Raw genomic sequence first — 26,952 nt, forward strand, 5'->3', positions numbered from 1 at the left:
ATTTCAAGGCTGATCCTTGTCTTAATTCCATTTACCTGTCCTGATTCTATATCCATAAATACCCTTCTCTAACAAAAACCTATAATTTTAAAATGTTCAGTTAACCTGGCAGAGGAAAGTACGAGTACAGATAATCAAAATTGCTCAGTCGCTGCCTTGATGTTGGTTTCAGAGTGGCACTGGCAGAGTTCCTCAATCAAGCTGGAACTTAGAATGGAGATTAGCAAAAAAAAAGTACTTTATTGCGAAAATTACATTCTGCTATAAAGACCTCAACTGGAGAGGAACAGCAGAGTTCCTCCTTTTTAGTTTGCCTTCCAAAGGGTTATTGTATAACTTTCACTCCAATTTACAGTTTTAGCATACACAGAATTGTGACTCTTGCACTAATAGGAATAATTTAAGATGGTCACTAAGGAATCTAATGGGGAATCCCTGGGAGTGGGACTAGCTGAGTTGCCGTTGCAGAGAGTTAACATAGGTTCAACAGGCTGAATTGCCTTCTGTGTTTAAAATTTTAAAGTTTTATTTATTAGTCACAAGTAGGCTTACATTCACACTGCAATGAAGTTACTGTGAAAATCCCCCAGTCGCCACACTCCGGCACCTGTTTGGGTACACTGAGGGAGAATTTAGCATGGCCAATGCACCTAACCCGCACATCTTTGGACTGTGGGAAGAAACTGGAGCACTCGGAGGAAACCCACGCAAACATGGAGAACGTGCAAACTCCACACAGACAGTGACCGAAGTCGGGAATTGATCCCTGGCACTGTGAGACAGCACTGCTAAGCACTGTGCCACCCCAAACTACAATAATTAGATGATTCCATTCTATGATTCAGGAGAAACTTAATTGCACAGAGAATCTGGAAGTCGCTACCTTACGAAGTAGTTGAAGTGAGCATCATATGTGCATGCGAGGGGAGCCAAGATATGTACATAAAGGAGAATGGAATGGTGTTGATAGGGCAGCTGAAGTGTGGGGCTGGTTCACTTGGATATAATCACCAGCGGAGACTAAATGTTCTGTTTCTGTGCTGCAGATTTCATGTAATTTGTATTTCCGTAGCTCTTGTCACATGCAGGAAAAACATCTTAAGCAGTGAGCATTGGGTTTTACAGAGGGGGAAAAGCTTGTTTGAAATAGAGTTTTAAGGAGGTTTTAAAAAGTGTGGACCAAGGTGGCAATGCGGTGCCAAGGAGCTCCAGAGGGTGGCAGCAAGGTTAGTTGAAAGATCAGCAGAGTTTAGATAGAAAGTCACAGGTGCTAAAAGTAGTAAATATGATTTGTGTTCTTCCTCCAGAGATTCAGACAGATCGATAGATATTTTTGACGAGAAAAATCACCCATTGACGGTAAGTGCTTCCCTCATTGTTGAAATTTTAACCACATTAACCAATAACAAAATGAACAGGATTATGTATTTTGAAAGGCCAACTAAATTCCTTGAGCTTATTGGGTAGACAAAGTGGGGCTAGATGCGCTGGTGATCATCCATATGCTTGTATTGTACATTGGAGTGTACCGGACTGGAGCAGTCGAACCTGGTACGCCTGGGCAATCCAAAATTCAGAAAATACCACACGTATCCAGTTGTTTTGAATTTTCCCTTTATATTATGTTGTATTATTTGTTTATTTATAGAGGTTCACAGCATGGAAACAGGCCCTTCGGCCCAACTCGTCCATGGCTCCCAGTTTTTGCCAGTAAGCTAGTCCCAATTGCCTACGTTTGGCCCATATCCCTCTATAGCCATCTTATCCATGTAACTGTCTAAATGATTTTTTAAAAACAAAATTGTACCCACCTCTACTGCTGCCTCTGGCAGCTTGTTCCAGACACTCACCACCCTCTGTGTGAAACAATTGTCCCTCTGGACCCTTTTGTATCTCTCCCCTTAAACCTATGCCCCCTCTAGTTTTAGATTCCCCTACCTCTGGGAAAAGATGTTGACTATCTAACTTATCTATGCCCCTCATTATTTTATAGACCTCTATAAGATCACTCCTAAGCTCCAGGGAAAAGTGTCCTAGTCTATCCAGCCTCTTCTTATAACTCAAACCATCAAGTCCCAGTAGCATCTTTTCTGCACTCTTTCTAGTTTAATAATATCCATTTTATAATAGGGTGACCAGAACTGTACACAGTATTCCATGTGTGGCCTTACCAATGTCTTGTACAACTTCAACAAGACGTCCCAACTTATTTATTAGTGTCACAAGGAGGCTTACATTAACACTGCAATGAAGTTACTGTGAAAATCCCCTGGTCGCCACACTCCGGCACCTGTTTGGGTACACTGAGGGAGAATTTAGCATGGCCAATGCATCTAACCAGTATGTCTTTCGGAGTGTGGGAGGACACCAGAGCACCCGGAGGAAACCCACATAGACACGGGGAGAACGTGCAAACCCCGCCGGGAATCGAACCTGGGTCCCTGGCGCTGCAAGGCAGCAGTGCTAACCACTGTGCCAAGATCGTTCTTACGGTCTACTTGCTCTTCGCCTCTTTCCCTTGCCCTCCTTTGATATTATTACCACCCTGCCAAATGGAGTCAGATTGCTGGTGCACCCATTTCCAACAGCTAAATAAAAGCATATGTAACTCAACAATCAAACACTTCTGTTGGAGTAGCTGGATAGTGACCAGGAATGAGAGCTCTGATTTAGCACCATGCCAACCAGTTTATTTACTCCGCTTCAACGAGGAGGTTAGATTTCAGTCTATTTCCTGATTTGTTTTCCCCCCTGTGTGCCCCAACGTGAATGCCACTGATTCTGTCTTGTGCAGAACTCTGGATTGTTACATGGCCTGCTGCAAATTGCGCATTATTTCAGTTGTGACGTTATGAAATATTCCAGATGCTTTCATTTAAAAGCAACAATGGTGACGGGTAGTGTTGAGTTGCAGTGTGCCGCACATCAGTGTTGCAAAGCCATTCGATGAATTCCACTCCTGATTTGCTATCCATTTACTCCTCCTGGAAAGCCTGTTGTGTGTGGGATGAAGGCTGGTTCTAGCTTTTTAATCATTTGTGAGGCATGGGTGTCGCAGTCTGGCCAGCATTTATTGCCCATCCCTAGTTGCCTGAGGACAGTTGAGTCACCACATTGCTGTGGCTCTGGAGTCGCATGCAGGCCAGACCGGGTAAGGGCAGCAGATTTCCTTCCCTAAAAGACATTTGTGAACCAGATGGGTTTTTCCGACAATCGACAATGATTTCATGGTCATCAGTAGGTTCTTAATTCCAGATATCTTTCATTGAATTCAAATTCCACCATCTGCCGTGGCGGGATTCTAATCCGGGGCCCCCAGAACAATAGCTGACTTCCTGGATTAATAGTCTAGCAATAATATCACGAGGCCATTGCCTCCCCTAACTGTGATGTTCCCCACAGCCAGTTACCCAGTTGGCACTCACTGTGCAAGCTTGCCCATGGGCGGCATGGTGGCACAGTGGTTAACACTGCTGCCTCACAGCGCCAGAGACCCGGGTTCGATTCCTGGCTTGGGTCACTTTCTGCATGGAGTTTGCACGTTCTCCCCGTGTCTGGTTGGGTTTCCTCCGGGTGCTCCGGTTTCCTCCCACAGGCCAAGGATGTGCGGGTTAGGTGGATTGGCCATGTTAAATTGCTTCTTGGTGTCAGGGGGACCAGCTAGGGTAAATGCATGGTGTTATGGGATTGTGGTTGGTGCAGACTCGATGGGCCGAATGGCCTCCACCTGCACACTATGGTTCTATGAACAGAGAGCCGGGGTGACCATGCCATCACTGGTGGAAACGCAGCTCCAGCAGTTATCTGAACATTGTGCCTAATCTGTGGATAATTGGGGAGTGTCATTTTAATGGCCTTTGTTACCCACCCACCAGGCAGCTGGTTAGAAGGTCACAAGCAGGAAGTTGCCTAGAAGACCTGAGCGTTAATGGGAGGGAGATTTGTTAACCACCAGTGAGCTGATTAGTGAAGAGGGAGTCAACGTGCAGTTCCTATTCTTGTACTGTTTTGCCAATACACGTTTTTGAGATTTTGTATCTTCTCATTACAGAGAGAAGAGGTGCCAGTAGATTATTATAAACGTGACCCAGAACATAAACATATATACCGGTTTGTACGGACCCTCTTCGGTGCTGCCCAGTTGACTGCAGAATGTGCGATAGTGACACTGGTAAGGGAATTGCACCAATGCCATGCATCCATTGTACCATGCATCACCTCATACTGTTTGAGGACACCAATTCAGGACACTGTGCCAATGATTAAACCTGTACCCGATCAAAACAAAATACCTGTGCCCCCGTTCACGTTCAATTCAGCTCCTCACAGTTTTATCTTCAGAAGATTCATTGTGCTCAAAATCAGTGAAGTTCCAATTCCTAAAATCATACAAGTGCAGAAAAGGCCCTTCAGCCCATTGAGTCTGCACCGGCACGTGTGAAGCACCTGACCTCCCACCTAATCCCATTTACGTGCCTCTGGTCACTAATCATCTATCAGAATACTCCTGAATATTTCCCCACCCCACTAAGCTGAAGAGAGTTCCCTGTCCTGATTACAAGATATTTCCAGTGTTAACTAATCATAAAAGAATGGGCATGCATCAGAATTTCACCCGTTTCTAACTTGGCGTTCAGTCTGTTGCAATTCTGTCAATGGTTCTACAATTTATGGTGTTTAAGCAAGAAGGGCTGTCAGTATGTACTGCCTTCCAAAGTTGTGACCGTGTCGATACTTGGGCAGATCAGCACGTCGGATTTACTCTTGCATGTACTTGGTTACCATCTATTCATAGCATCGTAGGGGCTTACATTTCTGTTAAGAGTTTCCCTCTTCATGTTTTCAGCCAGTTACCGAGGCGTTTATCCAGCCCCCTGCATACACACACAAGCACCTGACAATGAATCCAGCGTCAATTCGTCACACTTGTTCTCTCCTGCATTTCTTTGCTGTTTCCATTGAAAAATGAGGGTTCCTGCCAACTGATGAAGTATTGCAGAAGTAATGCTTGATTAAAGCCTCTGTGCTCTTAATACCACTTCAAAAAATATATAAATCATGGATGATTTTGCGGAGAGATTAGAGAAGTTGGAATTGTTCTCCTTGGCGTATAGGATTTTAAAGGATGATTTACTGAAGGTGTTTCAAACTATGAGGGGGTTTGATGGAATATAAATAGGGAGGAATGGATTCCACCGACAGAACGGTCAGAGTCTGAGATAATTGGTTAAAATGAACCAGGGAGAGATGAGAGGTTATTTTTATTGCTAAAGAAAAGGGACATGCTGTCGAAGCTTTTCAGCTTGAACTCTCAGAACAGATCACAAGATCACCAACAATTAAAGAAAGCAACAATTTATACTGCATGAGAAGAGAGCGCTGATTGGTCGCCAAGTGGACTCTGTTTGGTAGAGGTGTTGCCGTGGAGAATGTTGCAGGGGACACTTGGCTAACTTGCCAACCAAGAAGCCCTCTCTCCTCATAATGTAAATTATTGTTCCCTTTACTTGTGATCGGTCCTGATGAGTGGAAGGCAAAAAGCTTAGACAGCATGGCTCTTCCCCACCCTCCCCCCACACAATCTGTGAGGGTAGTGGAAGCAGATTCAATAACAACTTTCAAAAGGGAATTGGATATATACTTGGGAAGGAAACATTCACAGAGTTATGGGGAAAGAGTAAGGGAAAATGGAGCTAGGAAGATTTGATGTATTAATGTCACATGTATTAGTATACAGTGAAAAGTGTTGTTTCTTGCACGCTATACAGACAAGTATACCGTTCATAGGGAAGGAAAGGAGAGAGTGTAGAATGTAGTGTTACAGTCATAACTAGGGTGTAGAGAAAGATCAACTTAGTGCAAGGTAGATCCATTCAAAAGTCTGATGGCAGCAGGGGAGAAGCTGTGTTTGAGTCGGTTGGTACGTGACCTCAGACTTTTGTATCCTTTTCCTGACAGAAGAAGATGGAAGAGAGAATGTCCGGGGTGCGTGGGGTCCTTGATCATGCTGGCTGCTTTTCCAAGGCAGCGGGAAATATTGTCAGTCAATAGAGGGGAGGCTGGTTTGCATGATGGACTGGGCTTCGTTCACAATCCTTTGTAAGGTCTTGCAGTCTTGGGCAGAGCAGGAGTCACACATACCAAGCTGTGATACAACCAGAAAGGATGCTTTCTGTGGTGCATCTGTAAAAGTTGGTGAGAGTCGTGGCAGACATGCCAAATTTCCTTAGTCTTCTGAGAGAATAGGCGTTGGTGGCCTTTCTTATCTATAGCGTCAGATTGTTGGTGATCTGGACACCTAGAAACTTGAAGCCCTCGACCATTTCCACTTTGTCCCCGTTGATGTAGACAGGAGCATATCCTCCACTGTGCTTCCTGAAGATAGCTCTTTTAAAGAGTCTGCAGACTTGATGGGCTCTGTGTACGATTGTATCCCATTAAAGATTCTATTTTCTTTTTGTGAAGCTATGCGTTGATTTTTATAATTTGAGGTGTAAGAGTGACTCATGCTGGGTCCATTAGTTGTTGGAGTGTTGAGGCATGCGATGGAGATGCTTGCTTTCGTATTTTTATTTTTGAAACCCTCACCACTAGGTGGTAGTATTGCTTTCCTGCAGCATATTTTAGCTAAAATTACACACACGTCTGCAAACTTGCACCATGAATCTGGACCATTTATTTTAAACAGTTTTGTGTTTGTTTAGTTTATGTTGGATTTACAGCAGACAAACAGGCCTTTTGGCTCACTGATCTATGCTATTCCCATCCTACTTCACCCAGCACTATCAGGATATCTTTCTATTTCTCTCTCCTTCATGTATTCACCTCGCTTCCTTTTAAATTGGTCTATACTATTTACCTTCACTGCTCCCGTGTGGTAGCATGTTCTGCATCCCAACCACACTCGGGGCAAAGAAATTTTTCCTGAATTCTTTACATATTTTATCATCAATTTAACAGTTCATTTGCAGATCATTTTCATATGCAACACAAACGCCTCGCCTCCTTAATTTCCCATTCTCTCCCCCCAACAGTTTGCACCCCCCTCACACCACAGTTCCTCCCGCTCCTTCCCTAACCCGCTGTCTAGGTGTTCATAGAATCCCTACAGTATAGAATGAGGCCATTCAGCCCATCGAGCCTGCACTGACAACAACCCCATTCAGTCCCTATCCTCGTAAGCCCACCTATTTACCCTCCTAATCCCCCTGACACTAAGGGGCAATTTAGCATGGCCAATCCACCTAACCTGCACATTTTTGGTCTGAGAAAGCAAACCGGAGCACCCGGAGGAAACCCACACAGACACAAAGAGAACATGCAAACTCTACACAGTCACCCAAGGACAGAATTGAACCCAGGACCCTGGGGCAGTGAGACAGCAGTGCTAACCACTGTGCTACCCAGTAGCAGCGCTCTCAGCTCTCGGGCAGAAGGCAGTGGCCCCAAACCCCAGCGCAGATTCCTGAGCGCGCATTCCAATCCAGCACCAAGGGAGCACAGCATCGTCAGAGGTGACACTCCCCAACAGGACACCAAACAAAGGCCCTGTCTACCCTCCCAGCCAGTCGCAAAAGAACTCATCGGCACCACTCGGAAGGGCAGTAAACCTCCACTGTGAGTGTTCGTCCAATATCCATCGCCCAACAAATGCTGAATCCTTCGTTGAAGGTGATACATTTTGGTGGGAAGAATGAGGAGTGACAACGAAATATACAGTTTTAAGGGGTTGTAAGAACAGAGAGACCTTGGGGTTCTCACACAAAAATCTTTCAAAGTAGCAGGTCAGCTTAGCAAAGCAGTTAAATAAACCGAGGTGAGGTGGGATAGGCTGGAACTAGTTTAGATAGTTGAGCCAAAAGATCTGTTTGTCTGCTGTAAATCCAATGTAAATTAAACAAAGTCAGAACTAAATTGTCCAGATTCACAGTGCAAGTTGACAGACATTGTAAGTAATTTAAGCTAAAATGTACTATAGGGGAGCAATATCACCACCTTGTTGCGAGGTTTTCTTTCTCCATCATGTGTTATCAGAAACTCCAGAGGTGTATTATGAAGTTAAACTCCAACTATTTTTGATTTTGGCATTCGTATGAGGATAAGGTATTTCACTCCAGGTGTGATTCTATTGACCCACTAGGAAGCTTTTATCAAAACAAACTTTATTTAACAATACATAGAAACATAGAAAACTACAGCACAAAACAGGCCCTTCGGCCCCACAAGTTGTGCCGAACATATCCCTACCTTTTAGGCCTACCTATAACCCTCCATCCTATTAAGTCCCATGTACTCATCCAGGAGTCTCTTAAAAGACCCTATTGAGTTTGCCTCCACCACCACTGACGGCAGCCGATTCCACTCGCCCACCACCCTCTGTGTGAAAAACTTCCCCCTAACATTTCCCCTGTACCTACCCCCCAGCACCTTAAACCTGTGTCCTCTCGTAGCAGCCATTTCCACCCTGGGAAAAGGCCTCTGAGAGTCCACCCGATCTATGCCTCTCAACATCTTGTATACCTCTATTAGGTCTCCTCTCATCCTATGTCTCTCCAAGGGGAAAAGACCAAGCTCCCTCAGCCTATCCTCATCCAGGCAACATCCTTGTAAATCGCCTCTGCACCCTTTCAATCTTTTCCACATCCTTCCTGTAATGAGGCGACCAGAACTGAGCACAGTACTCCAAGTGGGGTCTGACGAAGGTCTTATATAGCTGCATCATTATCCCCGGACTCCTAAACTCAATCCCTCGACTGATAAAGGCCAGCACACCATATGCCTTCTTAACCACCTCCTCCACCTGCAGGGCCGATTTTAGAGTCCTATGGACCCGGACCCCAAGGTCCTTCTGATCCTCCACAGTACTAAGAGTCTTTCCCTTTATATTGTACTCCTTCATCCCATTTGACCTACCAAAATGGACCACAACGCATTTATCTGGGTTGAAGTCCATCTGCCACTTCTCCGCCCAGTCATGCATCCTATCTATATCCCTCTGTAACTTCTGGCATCCCACCAGACTATCCACAACCCCACCAACCTTCGTGTCGTCGGCAAACTTACCAACCCATCCCTCCGCTTCCTCATCCAGGTCATTTATGAAAATGACAAACGGCAAGGGTCCCAGAACAGATCCCTGGGGCACACCACTGGTGACCGACCTCCATTTAGAAAAAGACCCATCTATACACACTCTCTGCCTCCTTTGGGCAGTGTCGATGGTAGTCATGATGTGGAGATGCCGGCGTTGGACTGGGGTAAACACAGTAAGAAGTTTAACAACACCAGGTTAAAGTCCAACAGGTTTATTTGGTAGCAAAAGCCACACAAGCTTTCGAGGCTCTAAGCCCCTTCTTCAGGTGAGTGGGAATTCTGTTCACAAACAGAATTTATAAAGACACAGACTCAATTTACATGAATAATGGTTGGAATGCGAATACTTACAACTAATCAAGTCTTTAAGAAACAAAACAATGGGAGTGGAGAGAGCATCAAGACAGGCTAAAAAGATGTGTATTGTCTCCAGACAAGACAGCCAGTGAAACTCTGCAGGTCCACGCAACTGTGGGAGTTACAAATATTGTGACATGAACCCAATATCCCGGTTGAGGCCGTCCTTGTGTGTGTGGAACTTGGCTATCAGTTTCTGCTCAGCGACTCTGCGCTGTCGTGTGTCGCGAAGGCCGCCTTGGAGAACGCTTACCCGAATATCAGAGGCCGAATGCCCGTGACCGCTGAAGTGCTCCCCAACAGGAAGAGAACGGTCTTGCCTGGTGATTGTCGAGCGGTGTTCATTCATCCGTTGTCGCAGCGTCTGCATAGTTTCCCCAACGTACCATGCCTCATGGTCGTTGGGGAAACTATGCAGTCGCTGCGACAACGGATGAATGAACACCGCTCGACAATCACCAGGCAAGACTGTTCTCTTCCTGTTGGGGAGCACTTCAGCGGTCACGGGCATTCGGCCTCTGATATTCGGGTAAGCGTTCTCCAAGGCGGCCTTCGCGACACACGACAGCGCAGAGTCGCTGAGCAGAAACTGATAGCCAAGTTCCGCACACACAAGGACGGCCTCAACCGGGATATTGGGTTCATGTCACAATATTTGTAACTCCCACAGTTGCGTGGACCTGCAGAGTTTCACTGGCTGTCTTGTCTGGAGACAATACACATCTTTTTAGCCTGTCTTGATGCTCTCTCCACTCCCATTGTTTTGTTTCTTAAAGACTTGATTAGTTGTAAGTATTCGCATTCCAACCATTATTCATGTAAATTGAGTCTGTGTCTTTATAAATTCTGTTTGTGAACAGAATTCCCACTCACCTGAAGAAGGGGCTTAGAGCCTCGAAAGCTTGTGTGGCTTTTGCTACCAAATAAACCTGTTGGACTTTAACCTGGTGTTGTTAAACTTCTTACTCCTTTGGGCAAGCCAGTTCTGGATCCACAGGGCAGCAGCCCCTTGGATCCCATGCCTTCTCACTTTTTCTAGAAGTCTTGCATGGGGGACCTTATCGAACGCCTTGCTAAAATCCATATAAACCACATCTACCACTTTCCCTTCGTCAATGTGTTTAGTCACATTTTCGAAGAACTCCACCAGGCTCGTAAGGCACGATCTGCCTTTGACAAAGCCATGCTGAGTATTCTTGAGCATACTAAACCTCTCCAAATGCTCATAAATCTTGTCCCTCAGGATCTTCTCCATCAGCTTACCAACCACTGAGGTTAGACTCACCGGTCGGTAATTTCCTGGCCTATCCCTATTCCCCTTCTTGAAAATAGGAACCACATCCGCAATCCTCCAATCCTCTGGCACCTCTCCCGTCTCCATCAACGACGCAAAGATCATCGCCAGAGGCTCTGCAATCTCTTTCCTCGTCTCCCACAGTAACCTGGGGTACATCCCATCCGGACCCGGCGACTTATCTATCTTGATGCCATTCAAAGATTCCAGCACAACCTCTTTGTTAAAGTCCACATACTCAATCTTTTCAGTCCACCGCAAGCCCACAGTACATCCACCCATGTCCTTCTCCTCTGTGAAAACCGAGGCAAAACACTCATTAAACACCTCTGCCATTTCTACTGGTTCCGTACTGATTTTCCCGCCTTCACCTTTTATAGGCCCTATTCCTTCACGTCTCATCCTTTTACTCTTCACATATTTTTAGAACGCCTTAGGGTTTTCCTTAATTCTACTTGCCAAGGCCTTCTCGTGACCCCTTCTGGCTCTCCTAATTTCCTTCTTTAGTCCCTTCCGACAAGCCGTATACTCATCTAGATCCCTATCTTCGCCAAGCTCTCTGAATCTTTTGTACGCTTTCCTTCTCGACTAGGTCCCACACAGCTTTCGTGCACCACAGTTCCTTTAACCTACCAACTCCTCCCTGTCTGCTCGGAACATTGTCCTGTAGAACCCTAGACAGACATTCCTTGAAAAACTGCCACTTCTCTTCAGTACATTTCCCCGAGAATACCTCCTTCCAATTTACTCCTCTAATTTGCTGCCTTATGTCTTCATATTTCCCCTTACTCCATATAAACGCTTTCCTAGCTTGCCTGATCCTCTCTTTTTCCGATGCAAGCATAAAGGAGATAGAGTTATGATCGCTATCCCCAAGATGCTCTCCCACTGAGAGATCTGACACCTGTCCAGGCTCATTGGTCAGTATCAGATCAAGTACAGCCTCTCCTCTTGTAGGAGAGGCTGTACTTGACAGTCAAACTATAACAAAAAAAGCGCTTTTACCCAAATAAGTAAGATACAATTCTTAACTTCTAGTCTATCTCTATTAGTTCCAATTTAAGCAATATTCCTCATAGACTTGAACTCCCCTTCAAAATCAGTTAGCAAACAACAACAAGCTTATGTGCTGGTACATGGGCTGCTAGTCCTCAAACCTCCAGAACACCTCTGGAGAGAGATACCTATTTTCTAGCGGGTCCTAAACTGCAGAGCCCAAAGAGAGAGAGAAAAGAGCTCCTTGCAGACCCAAGCAGAAAACTGCATGCTTGTCTCTGTAATCTTAGCTCCTCCCATTAGTACATGACTTGGCCTCTGTCAATCAACCTAATCAAACCTTATTCTGAAACCCCAGAGGGCAACCCACAAAATAAACAAAACTGCATTAGCTCAGATTAAAATAAACACCCCAGTATCTAGCATCAATTACTGCCCTGCATCCTTAGCTAATGGGCTGCCTGGAGCAGACAGAGTGGCATCGCTTAAACAGAGTTGAATTTTAACAGATCTTTCACAAGAACCATGATATAAATACATTTCTTAAAGGCACACATCACACATACCTCAACACACAAACCTCGAACAACTAATGGACTCAGCATGAACCAAGCACTCTTACACTTCAAATTATAAAAATCAATGCAGGGCGTACGAACATATGAATTAAGAGCAGGAGTAGGCCACTCAGCCCTCATTTTCACGTTTCTGTCTACCCCTGATAATCTTTCACCCCCTTATTTATCAAGAATCTATCTACTACTGCCGTAAAGATATTCACGAACACTGCCTCAACCCCCTTTTGAGGAAGAGAATTTCGAAGTCTCACGACCCTCTGAGAGAAAAGGCATATGCCTCATCTTTGCTGGTTAGCTTAACTTCTGCACTGGGGAAACTGCTTGAATCTATCATCATGGAAGAAATAGCGAGACATCTGGATAGAAATTGTCCCATTGGGCTGACGCAGCATGGGTTCATGAAAGGCAGGTCATGTTTAACTAATTTACTGAAATTCTTTGGGGACATTACGAGCACGGTGGACAGTGGGGAACCGGTGGATGTGGTGTATCTGGATTTCCAGAAGGCATTCAACAAGGTGCCGCACCAAAGGCTGCATAAGATAAAGGTGCACGGTGTTACTGGTAATGTATTAGCGTAGATAGAGGATTGATTAACTAACATAAAGCAAAGAGTGGGGGTAAATGGGTGTTTTTCTGGTTGGCGATCAGTGACCAGTGGTGTGCCTCGGGGATCAGTGTTGGGACCGCAGTTGTTTACAATTTAAATAGATGATTTGGAGCTGGGGACCAAGTGTGGTGAATCAAAGTTCACGGATGACACGAAGATGAGTGGTAGAGCAAAGTGTGCAGAGGACGCTGAAAGTCTGTAGAGGGATATAGATAGTTTAAGTGAGTGGGCAAAGGTCTGGCAGATGTAGTACAATGTTGGTAAATGTGAGGTCATCCATTTTGGTAGGAATAACAGCAAAATGGACTATTATTTAAATGGTAAGAAATTGCAGCATGCTGCCGTGTAGAGGGACCTGGGTGTCCTTGTGCATGAATTGCAAAAGGTTGCAGGTGCAGCAGGTAATTAAGAAGGCAAATGGAATTTTGTCCTACATTGCTAGAGGGATGGAGTTTAAAAACAGCGAGGTTATGTTGCAGCTGTTGGTGAGGCCACATCTGGAGTACTGTGTACGGTTTTGGTCTCCTTACTTGAGAAATGATACTGGAGAGGGTGCAGAAGAGATTCACTGGGTTGATTCTGGAGTTGAGGGGGTTGGCTTATGAGGAGAGACTGAGTCGACTGGGACTATACTCATTGGAATTTAGAATGAGGAAAGATCATATAGAAACATATAAAACAATGAAGGGAATAGATAAGATAGAAGCAGGGAGGTTGTTTCCACTGGCGGGTGAAACTAGAACTAGGGGGCGTAGCCTCAAAATAAGGGGAAGCAGATTTAGGACTGAGTTGAGGAGGAACTTCTTCACACACAGGGTTGTTAATCTGTGGAATTCCCTGCCCTGTGAAGCAGTTGAGGCTACCTCATTGAATGTTTTTAAGGCAAGGACAGTTGGATTCTTGAATAGTGATGGAATTGAGGGTTATGATGAGCGGGCGGGTAAGTGGATCACGAAAAGATCAGCCATGATCTTCTTGAATGGCGGAGCACGTTCAAGGGGCCTGATGGCTATTCCTGCCCCTAGTTCTTATGTTCTAAATGGGCGACCCCTTATTTTGAAACAGTGACTCTGAGTTCTAGATTCCCTCACAAGAGGAAACATCCTTTTTACATCCATCCTATCAAGTTCCCTCAGTATCTTCTATGTTTCAGTCAAGTTGCTTTTTATTCTTCTAAACTCCAGCAGATACACATCTAGACTGTCCAACCTTTCTTCATAAAGCAATCTGCCCATTCGAGGTATTAATCTAGAAAACCTTCTCTGAACTGCTTTTTGTTTATTTATTAGTATCACAAGTAGGTTCACATTAACACTGCAATGAAGTTACTATGAAAATCCCCCAGTCGCCACACTCCGGCGCCTGTTCCGGGTACACTGAGGGAGAATTTAGCATGGACAATGCACCTAACCAGCACGTCTTTTGGACTGTGAGAGGAAACCGGAGCACCCGGAGGAAACGCACGCAGACACAGGGAGACCGTACAGACTCCGCACAGACAGTGACCCAAATCGGGAATCGAACCTGGGTCCCTGGCGCTGTAAGGCAGCAGTGTGAACCACTGTGCCACCATGCTGCCACCTAAAGCATTTATATGTTTTCTTAAATAAGGAGACCAATATTTTACATAGTACTCCAAATGTGGTCTAACCGATGCTCTGTATAACTGAAGCATAACCTGTCTACTCTTGTATTCAATTCCCCTTGCAATAAACGATAACAATTTATTAGCTTTGCTAATTTCACTGCATTCTAACCTTGTGCAGTTCATACTCTGGGACACAGACAGATCCCTCTGCATCTCAGTACAAAGGCTTGTGACACTAATAAATAAACTTTAAACTTCATAAAGTCCTGCACAAGAGTTTGTTAGCCCATGGAATTGAAGATAGATTCATAGAATCCTACAGTGCAGAAGGAGGCCATTCTGCCCATCGGGTCTGCACCAACCACGACCCACCCAGGCCCTATTCCTGTAACCCCACGTATTTACCTTACTAATCCCACTGACACTAAGTGGCAATTTAGCATGGCCAATCCACTTAACCCACACATCTTTGGACTGTGGGAGGAAACTGGAGCACCCGGAGGAAACCCACACAGACACGGGGAGAATGTGCAAACTCCACACAGACATTGACCCAAGCCGGGAATCGAACCCGGGTCCTTGGTACTGTGAGGCCGCAGTGCTAACCACTGTGCCACCGTGCTGCCCCTGACATCGATAGGAAATTGGTTGAGTAACAGGAAACGGAGTTGTAGTAATGGGTAAGTATTCAAATTGGGAGGCTGTGACTAGTGATGTCCCACAGGGAGCTGTCTTGGGGCCTCAATTATTTACAATATTCATTAATGACTTAGATATGGGGATGAAGTAGAAATGGTCGCGAGCTTTAAGTTTTTAGGTGTCCAGATCACCAACAACCGGTCCTGGTCCCCCCCATGCCGACACTATAGTTAAGAAAGTCCACCATCGCCTCTACTTTCTCAGAAAACTAAAGAAATTTGGCATGTCAGCTACGACTCTTGCCGACTTTTACAGATGCACCATAGTAGGCATCCTTTCTGGTTGTATCACAGCTTGGTATGGCTCCTGCTCTGCACAAGACCGCAAGGAACTACAAAGGGTCGTGAATGTAGCCCAATCCATCACGCAAACCAACCTCCCATCCATTGACTCTGTTTATACTTCCTGCTGCCTCGGCAAAGCAGCCAGCATAACTAAGGACCCCACGCAGCCTGGACATTCTCTCTTCCACCTTCTTCCGTCAGGAGAAAGATACAAAAGTTTGAGGTCACGTACCAACCGACTCAAGATCAGCTTCTTCCTTGCTGCTGTCAGACTTTTGAATGGGCTTACCTTGCATTAAGTTGATCTTTCTCTACACCCTAGCTATGACTAGGGTGTAGGTGTAGAGGGGTGGTACAGTAGCACAGTAGTTAGCACTGCTGCTTCACAGCGCCAGAGACCCAGGTTCGATTCCCAGACTTGGGTCTCTGTCTGTGTGGAGTTTGCACGTTTTCCCTGTGTCTGCATGGGTTTCCTCCGGGTGCTCCGGTTTCCTCCCACATTCTGAAAGATGTGCTGGTTAGGTGCATTGATCCGAACAGGTGCCAGACTCTGGCAACTAGGGGAATTTCACAGTAACTTCATTGCAGTGTTAATGTAAGCCTTACTTGTGACTAATAAATAAACTTTAATTTTACTTTTGACTGTAACATTACATTCCGCATTCTCTGATTTCCTTCTCTATGAATGGTATGCTTTGCCTGTATAGCGTGCAAGAAACAATACTTTTCACGATGTTAATACATGTGACAATAATAAATCAAATCAAAATCAAATAATGGCATAAGAAGTCAAATATCCAAATTTGTGGATGACACAAAATTGGGCAGTGTTGTAGATAGTGTTGAGGACAACATAAAACTACAACAGGATATTGATAGATTGGGCCAAGCTGTGGCAGGTGGATTTTAATATAAACAAGCATGAGGTTATCCGTTTTGGATCAAAAGGGATAGATTTTTTTTAGAAAGTACACTGTTATATTCAGTGGATATCCAGAGATTTGGGGGTTCAGGTAAATAGCTCCTTAAAATGTCACAAACAGGTGCAGAAAATAGTCAAGAAGGCCAACAGAATGCCGGCCTTCACATCTAAAGGACTGGAGTGTAGGGATGCAGGTGTTATGCTGCAGTTGTACAAAACCCTTGTTAGACACAACTTGAGAGTACTGTGAGCAGGTATGGGCACCACACCTTAGCATGGATGTTTTTGCCCTGAAGGGACTTCAAAGCAGGTTTACAAGAATGATACCTTCAGGGGTTTAGTTACAAGGAAAGACTAGACAAATTAGGCCTTTATTCTCTCAAATTCGGAAGTTGAGGGGTGATCTGATAGAAGTCCACAAAATATTTACAGGGAAGGACAGGGTGGATCAGGATAAACTGTTTCCAGTAGTTGAAGGCTCTAGAACCAGGGGTCATAATCTAAAAATGAGGGCTAAGCCATTCAGGAGAGATGTCGACATGCAGAGAGTGGGGGAGGTTTGGAACACAAATGGTGGTGGATGCTGGTTCAGTTGTTAAGTTTAAGTCTGAGATAAACAAATTTTTTATTGTTTGGTTTAAAGTTTATTTATTAGTGGCACGGTAAGGCTTACATTAACACTGCAATGAAGTTACTGTAAAAATCCCCTCGTTGCCACTCTCCGGCGCCTGTTCGGGTACACTGAGGGAGAATTTAGCATGGCTCTTGAACCTAACCAGCACATCTGTTGGACTGTGGGAGGAAACCGGAGCACCTGGAGGAAACCCACGCAGACATGGGGAGAATGTACGGACTCCGCACGGACAGTGACCCAAGCCGGGAATTGAACCCGGGTCCCTGGCACTGTGAGGCAGCAGCGCTAACCACTGTGCCACCCCGTGAGCAAGAGTATCAAGGGATATGGGCCTAGGATAGGTATATGGAGTTAGGCCACAGATCAGCCATGATCTTATTGAATGGCGGAGCGGGCTCGAGGGGCTGAATGGCCTACTCCTGTTCTATGTTCTTTCTGAACTGTACAACTCCCAGATAAGCGTATACCTTTTATATTTTCTCCTAATATCATTGTGTGTTATGGACTGTGTTTCAAGAGGACTTTGTCAAGCCTCTCTTTGTCTGATTTAAATATTTTTTGGAATGAATTTTTAGTGAAAGAAAGTGGATAGACTTGGATCCCTTGATCTCTTCTGGCTTTTGCTTTTAGCAAGAATATGAGAGGAAACTAGCCAGGAACATAAAAACAGATTATAAGACCTATTATTATTATATAACAAGGAAGAGAGAGAGTAAATATTGGTTCTTCAGAAGCAGAGACAGGAAGAATTATTGGGGAAATGAGGAAATGGCAGAGACAGTAAACAAATATTTTGTGTCTTGTCTTATCACATTGGAAGACACAAGTTAGATATCAGAAATAGAGGGCAAGCTAGGTGCTATGATGGGTGAAGAAATTAATATCAGCAAAGAAAAAGAGCTGAAGGAATTGAGGGACTAAAATCTGACATTCCCTGGACCTACATCTTTCTATTTTAAAAGAGATAGAATCATAGAATCCCTACAATACAGAAGGAGGCCATTCGGCTCATTAAGTCAGTACTGACAACAGTCCCACCCAGGCCTTTTCCTGTAACCCCCCAGCAGCAGAGCTAGTGGTTAGTGGTATACGCTAACTATGTTGTCCCAAAACTCTCTGGATTCTGGATTGGTCCCAGCAGTTTGGAAATGAGCAAATATGACACTGCGAAGAGGGACAGAGAAAACGAGGAACAACAGGCCAGGTCGCCTTAAATCAGTCGTCGGGACAGTCTGGTATCTATTATTAAGGAAGCCATAACAATGCACTTGGAAATCATAGCACAATCCGACAAAGTCAATATAGTTTTACAAAAGGGAGTGTGCTTGACAAATCTGTTTGAGTTCTTTTGAGGATGTGACATAAGACCAAGGAGCAGAATCGAGCCACTCGGCCCATCGAGTCTGCTCTGCCATTCAATCATGGCTGATATTTTTCTCATCCCCATTCTCCTGCCTTTTCCCCATAACCCCTGATCCCCTTATTAATCAAGACCCTATCTGTCTCTGTCTTAAAGACACTCAATGACCTGGCCTCCACAGGCTTCTGCAGCAAAGAGTTCCACAGATTCACCATTCTCCTGCTTGAAGAAATGCCTTCTCATCTCTGTTTTAAAGGATCGTCCCTTTAGCCTGAGGTTGTGCCCTCTGGTTCTAGTTTTTCCTACTAATGGAAACATCCTCTCCGCGTCCACTCTATCCAGGCCTCACAGTATCCTGTAAGTTTCAATAAGATCCCCCCTCCTCCTCCTAAACTTCAACGAGTACAGACCCAGAGTCCTCAACTGTTCCTCATACAACAAGTTTCCTACTAGTTGGCATATGACAACTAGCAGGGTAGATAGAGGGGAACCAGAAGTGTAGCAAATCTGGAATTCCAAAAGGCATTTGATAAGGTGCCGAGCAAAAGGTTAAATGCCAAGATAAGGGTTCATGGAGATGGGAAAATATATTAGCATGGGTGGAGGATTGGTTAATGGGTAGGAAGCAATGAAGGACATTCTCAAGATGGTAGGCTGTGATGGATGGAATGCCACAAGGATCAGTTCCAGGGATTCAGCCATTTGTAATTTATATTAATAACTTGGAGAGTATAGCATCTACGTTTGTTGGTGATATAAAGGTTAAGTGAGTGGGCAACAAGATGGCAGATGGAATATAATGTGGGCAAGTGAGAATTTATTCACTTTGATCATAAGAATAGAAAAGCAGAATATTTTTTGAAAGATGTGAAACCTTTAAATGTTAATTTCCAGAAAGACTTGGGTGTGCTCATTCAAGGAACTCGGAAAGTTAGCTAGCAACTAGAGTGAGATGGTAATGTCGCTGCAATAGTACTCCAGAGGATTCGGCTAATGCTCTGGGGACATGGGCTTAAATCCCACGACGGCAGCTGGTGGAATTTAAATTCAATTACAAAAGTCGGGAATTGAAAGCTAGCCTCCGTAATGTTGACCATGAAACTATTGCCGGTTCTTGTAAAAACCCTTGTAATGAAGGCCAACTTGCCATTTGCCTTCCTACCTGCTTGCTGTAGATTTTATATTGATTCTGGTTCACTAATACCCTTTTTAAGGAAGGAAATTCAGTCCAAGGCAATTGGGGATGGGCAACACACACTGGCCGTGCCATCGACACTCACATGCCACGAAAGAATACATCTAAAATCTACAGCAAGCAAATGGCACGTTGGCCTTTATTTCAAGGGTGATTGGAATACAGAAATAAAGAAGTCTTGCCACAAATGTGCAAGTCTTTGGTGAGACCACACCTAGAGTACTGTGTGCCACTTTGGCCTCCATGTTTAAGGAATGCCAGGAACAGGAGTAGGCCATTCGGCCCTACGAGGATAAATTTGCATTGGACGCAGTAAAGCAAAGGTTGGCTAGATTGCTTCCTCGGATGGGAGGGTTGTCTTATGATGACGTGCTGAGTAAACCGGACCTAAATTCTCTGTTTGAAACATACAAGATTCCGGTGGAGTTGGATCAGCCACGATTGTATTGAATGGCGGAGCAGACTGGAAGGGCTGTATGGTCTACTCCTACCTCTTGCGTTGAATACATAAAGATTGGACATAAACACACAATATCATCTGGAATCCACCCTAAGCACGTGGTGGGAAGAGAAACAATAACTTATCTCTGAGTTGTGCTTTAGAAAATATTACCATGACCAGAATTCTCCACAACATTTTAACATGTGGTTAGCAGGGGAACTGATCCGTAAACTTAAGTGGAATTCACTTGAGTTGATCTTCACAAGATCATCAGTACGTGTTGTATTGCCCCCAGTATCACTGGTTTTCTTTCTCACTTTCACTTTCTTGCACTAGCTCTTCTCAGATTGTCTTCACCCTCAAAATTACATGAGCCAGGAAGTTCCATTCTCGCTCTCTTGTTGGGGCACTGCAGTTGCTCTCAGTGCTCTGGGCAAGGGAGGGAGTAATCTTACATTTTCCTGCATCTCATGGCAAATAAGTGAGCTCTGCTGAGAAGAGCAGGTGAACGGGTGGTCTGGCTCTTCCACGATAATCTCACCAAGCGGTAAGCTCGGCAGCATCGGCTGTCTGGAGCTTTTACACTTCTAGGTCATGCGGTCAAGATAGAATAAAGTTACTGCTTCACTCAGAACTTTGTCCCTACAGGAGATATCTCTCTTTCATAGAGGAAAGGGAGCAAGGTGCAGGGAGGGCAGGGGAGAGGGTGACGTGTAAAATAAGTGAAGGTACAATCACCCATACAAGGTATAGGAGTCACTGTGCTGATGTTTCGAGTCCAGATGAACCTTTGTTAAAGCTTTGACAAAGGATCATCTGGACTCGAAACGTCAGCTCTTTTCTCTCCTTACAGATGCTGCCAGACCTGCTGAGATTTTCCAGCATTTTCTCTTTTGGTTTCAGATTTCAGCATCCACAGTAATTTGCTTTTATATCGGAGTCACAGTGGCTGTCTTTTTGTGGAGCTAAGAAGCTTCTACGCTAAGAAATTGGGGGTTGATTTGTTTCCAGGTCTCTGGTATTCCAACAATGCAATTCCAGCTGAGCGGAACACATTGGCTTGGAATCACCTGCCCCTTTTTTTATTTTGAAGTATTTCTTTTTCTCATTTATATTTTGTCTCCTCGGGCCAAGAGGCCTGGTCAGCAATCTGGCCTACCTTTCTATCCCCCATCGCTTGAAGCTGTTGCAAGCATCTAAATTCCAACTCTCTTTCTCCCAACCTTCTTTAGAAGAAGCCTAGTTAGAATCCATACAGTGCAGGAGGAGGCCATTCGGCCCATCTAGCCTGCACTGACCACAATCCCACCCAAGCCCTATCCCTGTAACCCCACATATTTACCCTGCTAGCCCCCCTGACACTAAGTGGCAATTTAGCATGGCCAATCAACGTAACCCGCACATCGTTGGACTGTGGGAGGAAACCCTCGCAGACAAGCGGAGAACATGCAAACTCCACACAGACAGCCACCTGAGGCCAGAATTGAACCCTGGTCCCTGCCACTGTGAGGCAGCAGTGCAAATACTTCCCTGTGGTGGGCAAAAATTTGATCTCCCCTTTGCTACCTTTGGAGTGGTGTATCTACAGGAAGGTGGTTTTGTTGTGAATGCAGCCTCAATTCTGCATCATTCATTGGCACAAAATGTGTTGGAGTTCCACAATGATGTGGCATTTTATCTTCATACGTTGTTTCATTCTTTTACCCTTTTAGGTCACCATGCACCACTACCCAACCAAGTAGGCATACCACTCCTTGGCTACTGCAGTCCTTGTGCGCTGAAGCCGCTGCCAAGAGATCTGCAAAAGCAGACCAGTTTTTCTTGGCCTCTGTTCTTTCTCCTGTTCCCATCACCTTTCAGGCAGTGCAGCTGTAGCCGCGGGCTACTGGAGTGGGAAATGGTGGGCACAGCCCTCGATTCTCCCACTTCAAGGTGTGGCACAATAGTGCGCTTGAGTGCCACATCGATATAAAAGGATAACCTGAATACCGCTTGCTGCAAGGAAATGCTTGGACTTCCACTCTCAAAGTGCAGGAATTTGAGCTGTGCCTCTCCACTTTGCGTGTTGGGCTGTTGCTCAATTGTTGTCCTTTGGCAGACCCCCACCCTCCCACACACACACACCACCCCCCGCCGTACCGGCCAATGAGCTATCTGAGTACTCTGGGCATTTGCAATGTGCTGTACGTTTTTGCTGTCAATCTTGTTTTGTCTGTGAAGTAGTAACCAGATTGAACACCTCTTCTTCCAGGTATACCTAGAAAGGTTACTGACTTACGCTGAGATAGATATCTGTCCAAGTAACTGGAAACGAATTGTGCTGGGTGCCATCCTGCTTGCTTCCAAGGTCTGGGATGATCAGGCTGTCTGGAATGTGGACTATTGCCAGATCCTGAAAGACATGACGGTTGAGGATATGTAAGTATTTGTGGTTGGTCATTACTAAACCCGTTGAAGCTCACTTTACAGTGCCCAGAACTTCTGAGCCTTTATCCTCCTCCCTTATTTCCAAATAAAAGTAGAAAACGGCTTGATGCTGTGCTAAGGAAGTGGGTACAGGTGCATGTTAAAATTCATATTGCAATTTCTTTAAGTTTTTTTTATTTATTAACATCACAAGTAGGCTTACATTAACACTGCAGTGAAGTTACTGTGAAAATCCCCTGGTCGCCACACTCTGGCACCTGTTCAGGTACACTGAGGGAGAATTTGGCACGGCCAATGCACCTAACCAGTCTTTTGGCCTGTGGGAGGAAACCGCAGCACCTGGAGGAAACCCACGCAGACACGGGGAAAATGTGCAGACTCCACACAGACAGTGACCCAACCCAGGAATCGAACCCGGGTTCCTGGCGCTGTGAGGCAGCAGTGCTAACCACTGTGCCACCCAATGGTATCCGCAGCATCATCTAGCACAGGAGGAGATCAGTCTGCCCATTTTTGCCTGTGCTAGATCTCTAAGAGCTACCAATTAGTTCCACTCCCCTGTTCTTTTCCACAACCCTGCTGATTTTTTCCATTTCGAGTATATATCATTGAATCCCTACAGTACAGAAGGAGGCCATTTGGCCCATTGAGTCTACACTGATGACAATCCCACCAGGCCATATCCCTGTAATCCCACATAGTTACCCTGTTAATCTCCCTGATGCTAAGGGGCAATTTAGCACGGCCAATCAACCTAACCCACACATCTTTGGCTATCCTGTTCCCACTTAACATTGAATCTGCTTCCGCATCAAGCAGTGCATTCCAGATCAGAACAACTAACTACATTCAAAAAATAATAATTTATATGCTGTTAACGAGAATTTTGCTCCTTTTATTTACCCTACTAACTTTTTAAACCAATTTTAAGCCCTAGAATTCACTAAATGGCACCTTTTTAGGCGTGGTTTGTGAGAAGGTGACATAATACCAGGTGCTGGAGTGTGTCTTTTGTCTACCAAGACCAGCAGTCCGTTTGGAGGTACAAAGTGATTTTTTTCAATGTTTGGGAAACAAATGGGACGAATGATCCTGACTTGTTCTCGGGAACATTCTTGGGTCACTCTCGAGCCACACCGAGGGAAACTTGCTGCACATCTTAGTGAGACACTGCAGCTTTATTTAGTTGCTACACTTTTTAGATGCTCCCTCTTCAGACCCCTTTTTTTTGTGATTACTGGAGTGAATGACAAGTGAATTAAAAAGAAGGTTGAGGCTGTCTTTCACATTAGAGCCTTTGTTCAGTCTCGCTCAAAATGGAAACTCGCAAAAGATGAGAGTAAGTGGACGTTGTGGTTCATTTTCAGATAATTATTAAATAAAGCTCATCGAGAGTTGCACAGCATCCATGGCCGCAGAATGTCAAGGGCAGCAAAGTGCAGCACTCCTAGTATATGCTACCTATGTATTAGCCTGTTGCATAACGAAGAGCAGTTTCCTGTTAAAAGCCTTTCTATAATGCGCCTCTGCAGGTTCAAGGGCCCTCATCCTCTGACATGATAACAGCAGCATTCTGAGAGTCCATTTGTTGCCGTGGCGACTGCCCGAGGCCTTTGTATGTGTGTTTTTTCCCTCCCCAGTAAATCTCTCTCTGTTATCATCCTGGTGAAAGTGGCTCTGAGTCATTTGCTGATAATGCACAACATATGAATCCTTTTCATCTGTTGTGGGGATACAAGAGTTCAGAAAGGAGGACCAAAGCTCTCCCTCTCTCACACGCTGTCCCCTCTCGCTCTCTCTCTCCCCCCCCTTGTCCCTCGTTCTCTCGCTTCCCCCCCCTTGTCCCTTGTTCTCTCGCTTCCCCCCCCCCCTTGTCCCTCATTCTCTCGCCTCCCCCCCCCCCTTGTCCCTCGTTCTCTCGCTTCACCCCCCTTGTCCCTCGCGCGCTCTCTCCCCACCCCCCCCTTGTCCCTCGCGCGCTCTCTCCCCACCCCCCCCTTGTCCCTCGCGCGCTCTCTCCCCACCCCCCCTTGTCCCTCGTGCGCTCCCCCCCTCCCCCCCCCGTCCCTTGCGTGCTCTCTCCCCACCCCCCCTTGTCCCTCACGCGCTCTCTCCCCACCCCCCCTTGTCCCTCACGCGCTCTCTCCCCACCCCCCCTTGTCCCTCGCGCGCTCTCTCCCCACCCCCCCTCTTGTCCCTCGCGCGCTCTCTCCCCACCCCCCCTTGTCCCTCGCGCGCTCTCTCCCCACCCCCCCCTTGTCCCTCGCGCGCTCTCTCCCCTCCCCCCCCTTTGTCCCTCGTGCGCTCCCCCCCCCGTCCCTCACGCGCTCTCTCCTCCTCCTCCTCCTCCTCCTCCTCTCCCCCCCCCCCCCCCCCCCCCCCCCAGCATTTTTTTGTGAATTCAGTTTATGGGGTGAGGTATTGCCATGTGAAGCTTAAGTCGAGGGAGCCCAGTCATTGTCACCTCATTTTTGCACCTTGTGTAGACTCTAATCGTAATTGCAAACCCACTCCTCTCTAAGACTGCTAGTACAATGTGGCCTGACTTGTTAATGTCTAAGGTGTATTTACGTTTGCGCTTCATTCTGATTTGATGAATGCCCTCCTGCATCGGCAATGTGCAACAGAATGTGGTCTCTATTTGTCTCTGCTTCATAACTCAGAAGTCTGGAGCGCAAACACGTTAGCTAACTCTGCAGGTTTACACATTGAATACCTGCCTTCAGTCAAAGCCACATTGGTAGGCTTGTGTTTTTGCGTTGGGATTTAGTTGGCTGTCTCGGGAATGGAACTGAAAAATCAGGATCAAACCCCAGAGCCTCATGCTGCAGTGTAAGAATGTCTATAGTTTCATAATTGGATCTGATGGCTTGTGTTTGCATTAGAAATAAGGGAACACGAGTAGAACATGCAGTTCCTCGAGCCAGTCAGATTGTGGCTGATCTGCATCTTAACTCTAGTTACTGCCTTGATTCCATATCCCTGAACACCCTTACCTGACAAAGAATCTACCAACCTCCGTTTTGACGTTTTCAGTAGACCCTCTCCTTCAGCACAACAGCTTTTCAGTGGAGAGTGTTCTAAATTTCCTGTCCCCTTTCAGCAAAGCTGTGCCTCCTGGCATCACCCCTGAATAGCCACGCTCTAACTTTAAACTTATTATCCCATGTTAGATGGTGGTTGTTCTAATAATGTGTTGACAGCTGGTAACAGGATCTACGGTCGCGGGAAAGGGAGACACTTAGTCAAAATACTATTCACGTAGCATTATCTGGTAGACAAAGGGGAATCATCGAATCCCTGCAGTGCAGAAGGAGGCCATTCAGCCCATCAAGTCTGAACTGACCACAATCCCATCCAGGCCTTATCCCCGTAACCCCCACATATTTACCCTGCTAATCCCCCTGACGCTAAGGGACAATTTAGCATGGCCGACCAACCTAACCTGCACATCTTTGGAATGTGGGAGGAAACCGGAGGAAACCCACGCAGACACGGGGAGAACATGCAAATTCCACACAGACAGTGACAGGAGGCCGGAATTGAACCTGGGACCCTGGCGCTGTGAGGCAGCAGTGCTGACCACTGTGCCACTGGACCACCCAATCATGCTTGACAAATCTACTGGAATTGTTCGAGGATGTAACTAGTAGAGTTGATGAGGGGGAACCAGTAGATGTGGTTTATTTGGACTTTCAGAAGGCTTTTGACAAAGTTCAACATGAGAGATAGCGTGTAAAATTAAAGTGCAAGTGACTGGGGATAGTGTATTGAGATGGATAGAAAACTGGTTGGCAGACAGGAAACAGAATAGGAATAAACGGGTCTTTTTCTGAATAGCAGGCAGTGACTAGTGGGACACTGCAGGGATCAGTGCTGGGACCCCAGCTATTATATATATATTAATGATTTAGATGAGGGAAGTAAATATAATACCTCCAAATTTGCAGGTGATAAAAGCTGGGTGGGAGGGTGAGCTGTGAGGAAGATGCAGAGATGCTTCAGTGTGATTTGGACAAGTCGGGTGGGGGACAAATGAATGATTGGCAGGTGCAGCATAATTTGGATGAATGTGAGGTTATCCACTTTGATAGCAAAAACGGGAAGGCAGATTACTATCTGAATGGCCATAAATTAAGAGAAGGGAATGTGCAACGAGACCCGGGTGTCCTCATACACCAGTCACTGAAGGTAAGCATGCAGATACAGCAGGCAGTAAAAAAGGCAAACAGTATGTTGGCCTTAATAGAGAGAGGATTCAAGTACAGGAGCGGGGATGACTTGATGCAATTATACTGGACCTTGGTGAGGCCATATCTGGAATATTGTGTACAGTTTTGATGTCATTATCTGAGGAAGGATGTTCTTACTCTTGAGGGAGTGCAGAGAAGTTTTACCAGACTGATTCCTGGGGTGGCAGGTGTGATCTATGAGAAGAGATTGAGTCGGTTAAGATTGCATTCGCTGGAAATC

The 26,952-nt window shown here is 45.6% G+C and overlaps 1 protein-coding gene across 1 annotated transcript in view; it reads left to right on the top strand.

Moving 5' to 3' along the window:
• ccnyl1 (cyclin Y-like 1) overlaps positions 1-26,952 on the top strand; it is a 73,723-nt gene that overhangs the window by 39,534 nt on the left and 7,237 nt on the right. The window contains exons 6-8 of the mRNA XM_078228931.1: positions 1,308-1,359; positions 4,052-4,171; positions 22,304-22,470. Coding sequence (XP_078085057.1) covers positions 1,308-1,359; positions 4,052-4,171; positions 22,304-22,470 — 339 coding nt within the window. The remainder of the gene's footprint in view (positions 1-1,307; positions 1,360-4,051; positions 4,172-22,303; positions 22,471-26,952) is intronic.

Source organism: Mustelus asterias, chromosome 14, assembly GCF_964213995.1.
Source record: "Mustelus asterias chromosome 14, sMusAst1.hap1.1, whole genome shotgun sequence".
Classification (NCBI taxonomy): domain Eukaryota; kingdom Metazoa; phylum Chordata; class Chondrichthyes; order Carcharhiniformes; family Triakidae; genus Mustelus; species Mustelus asterias.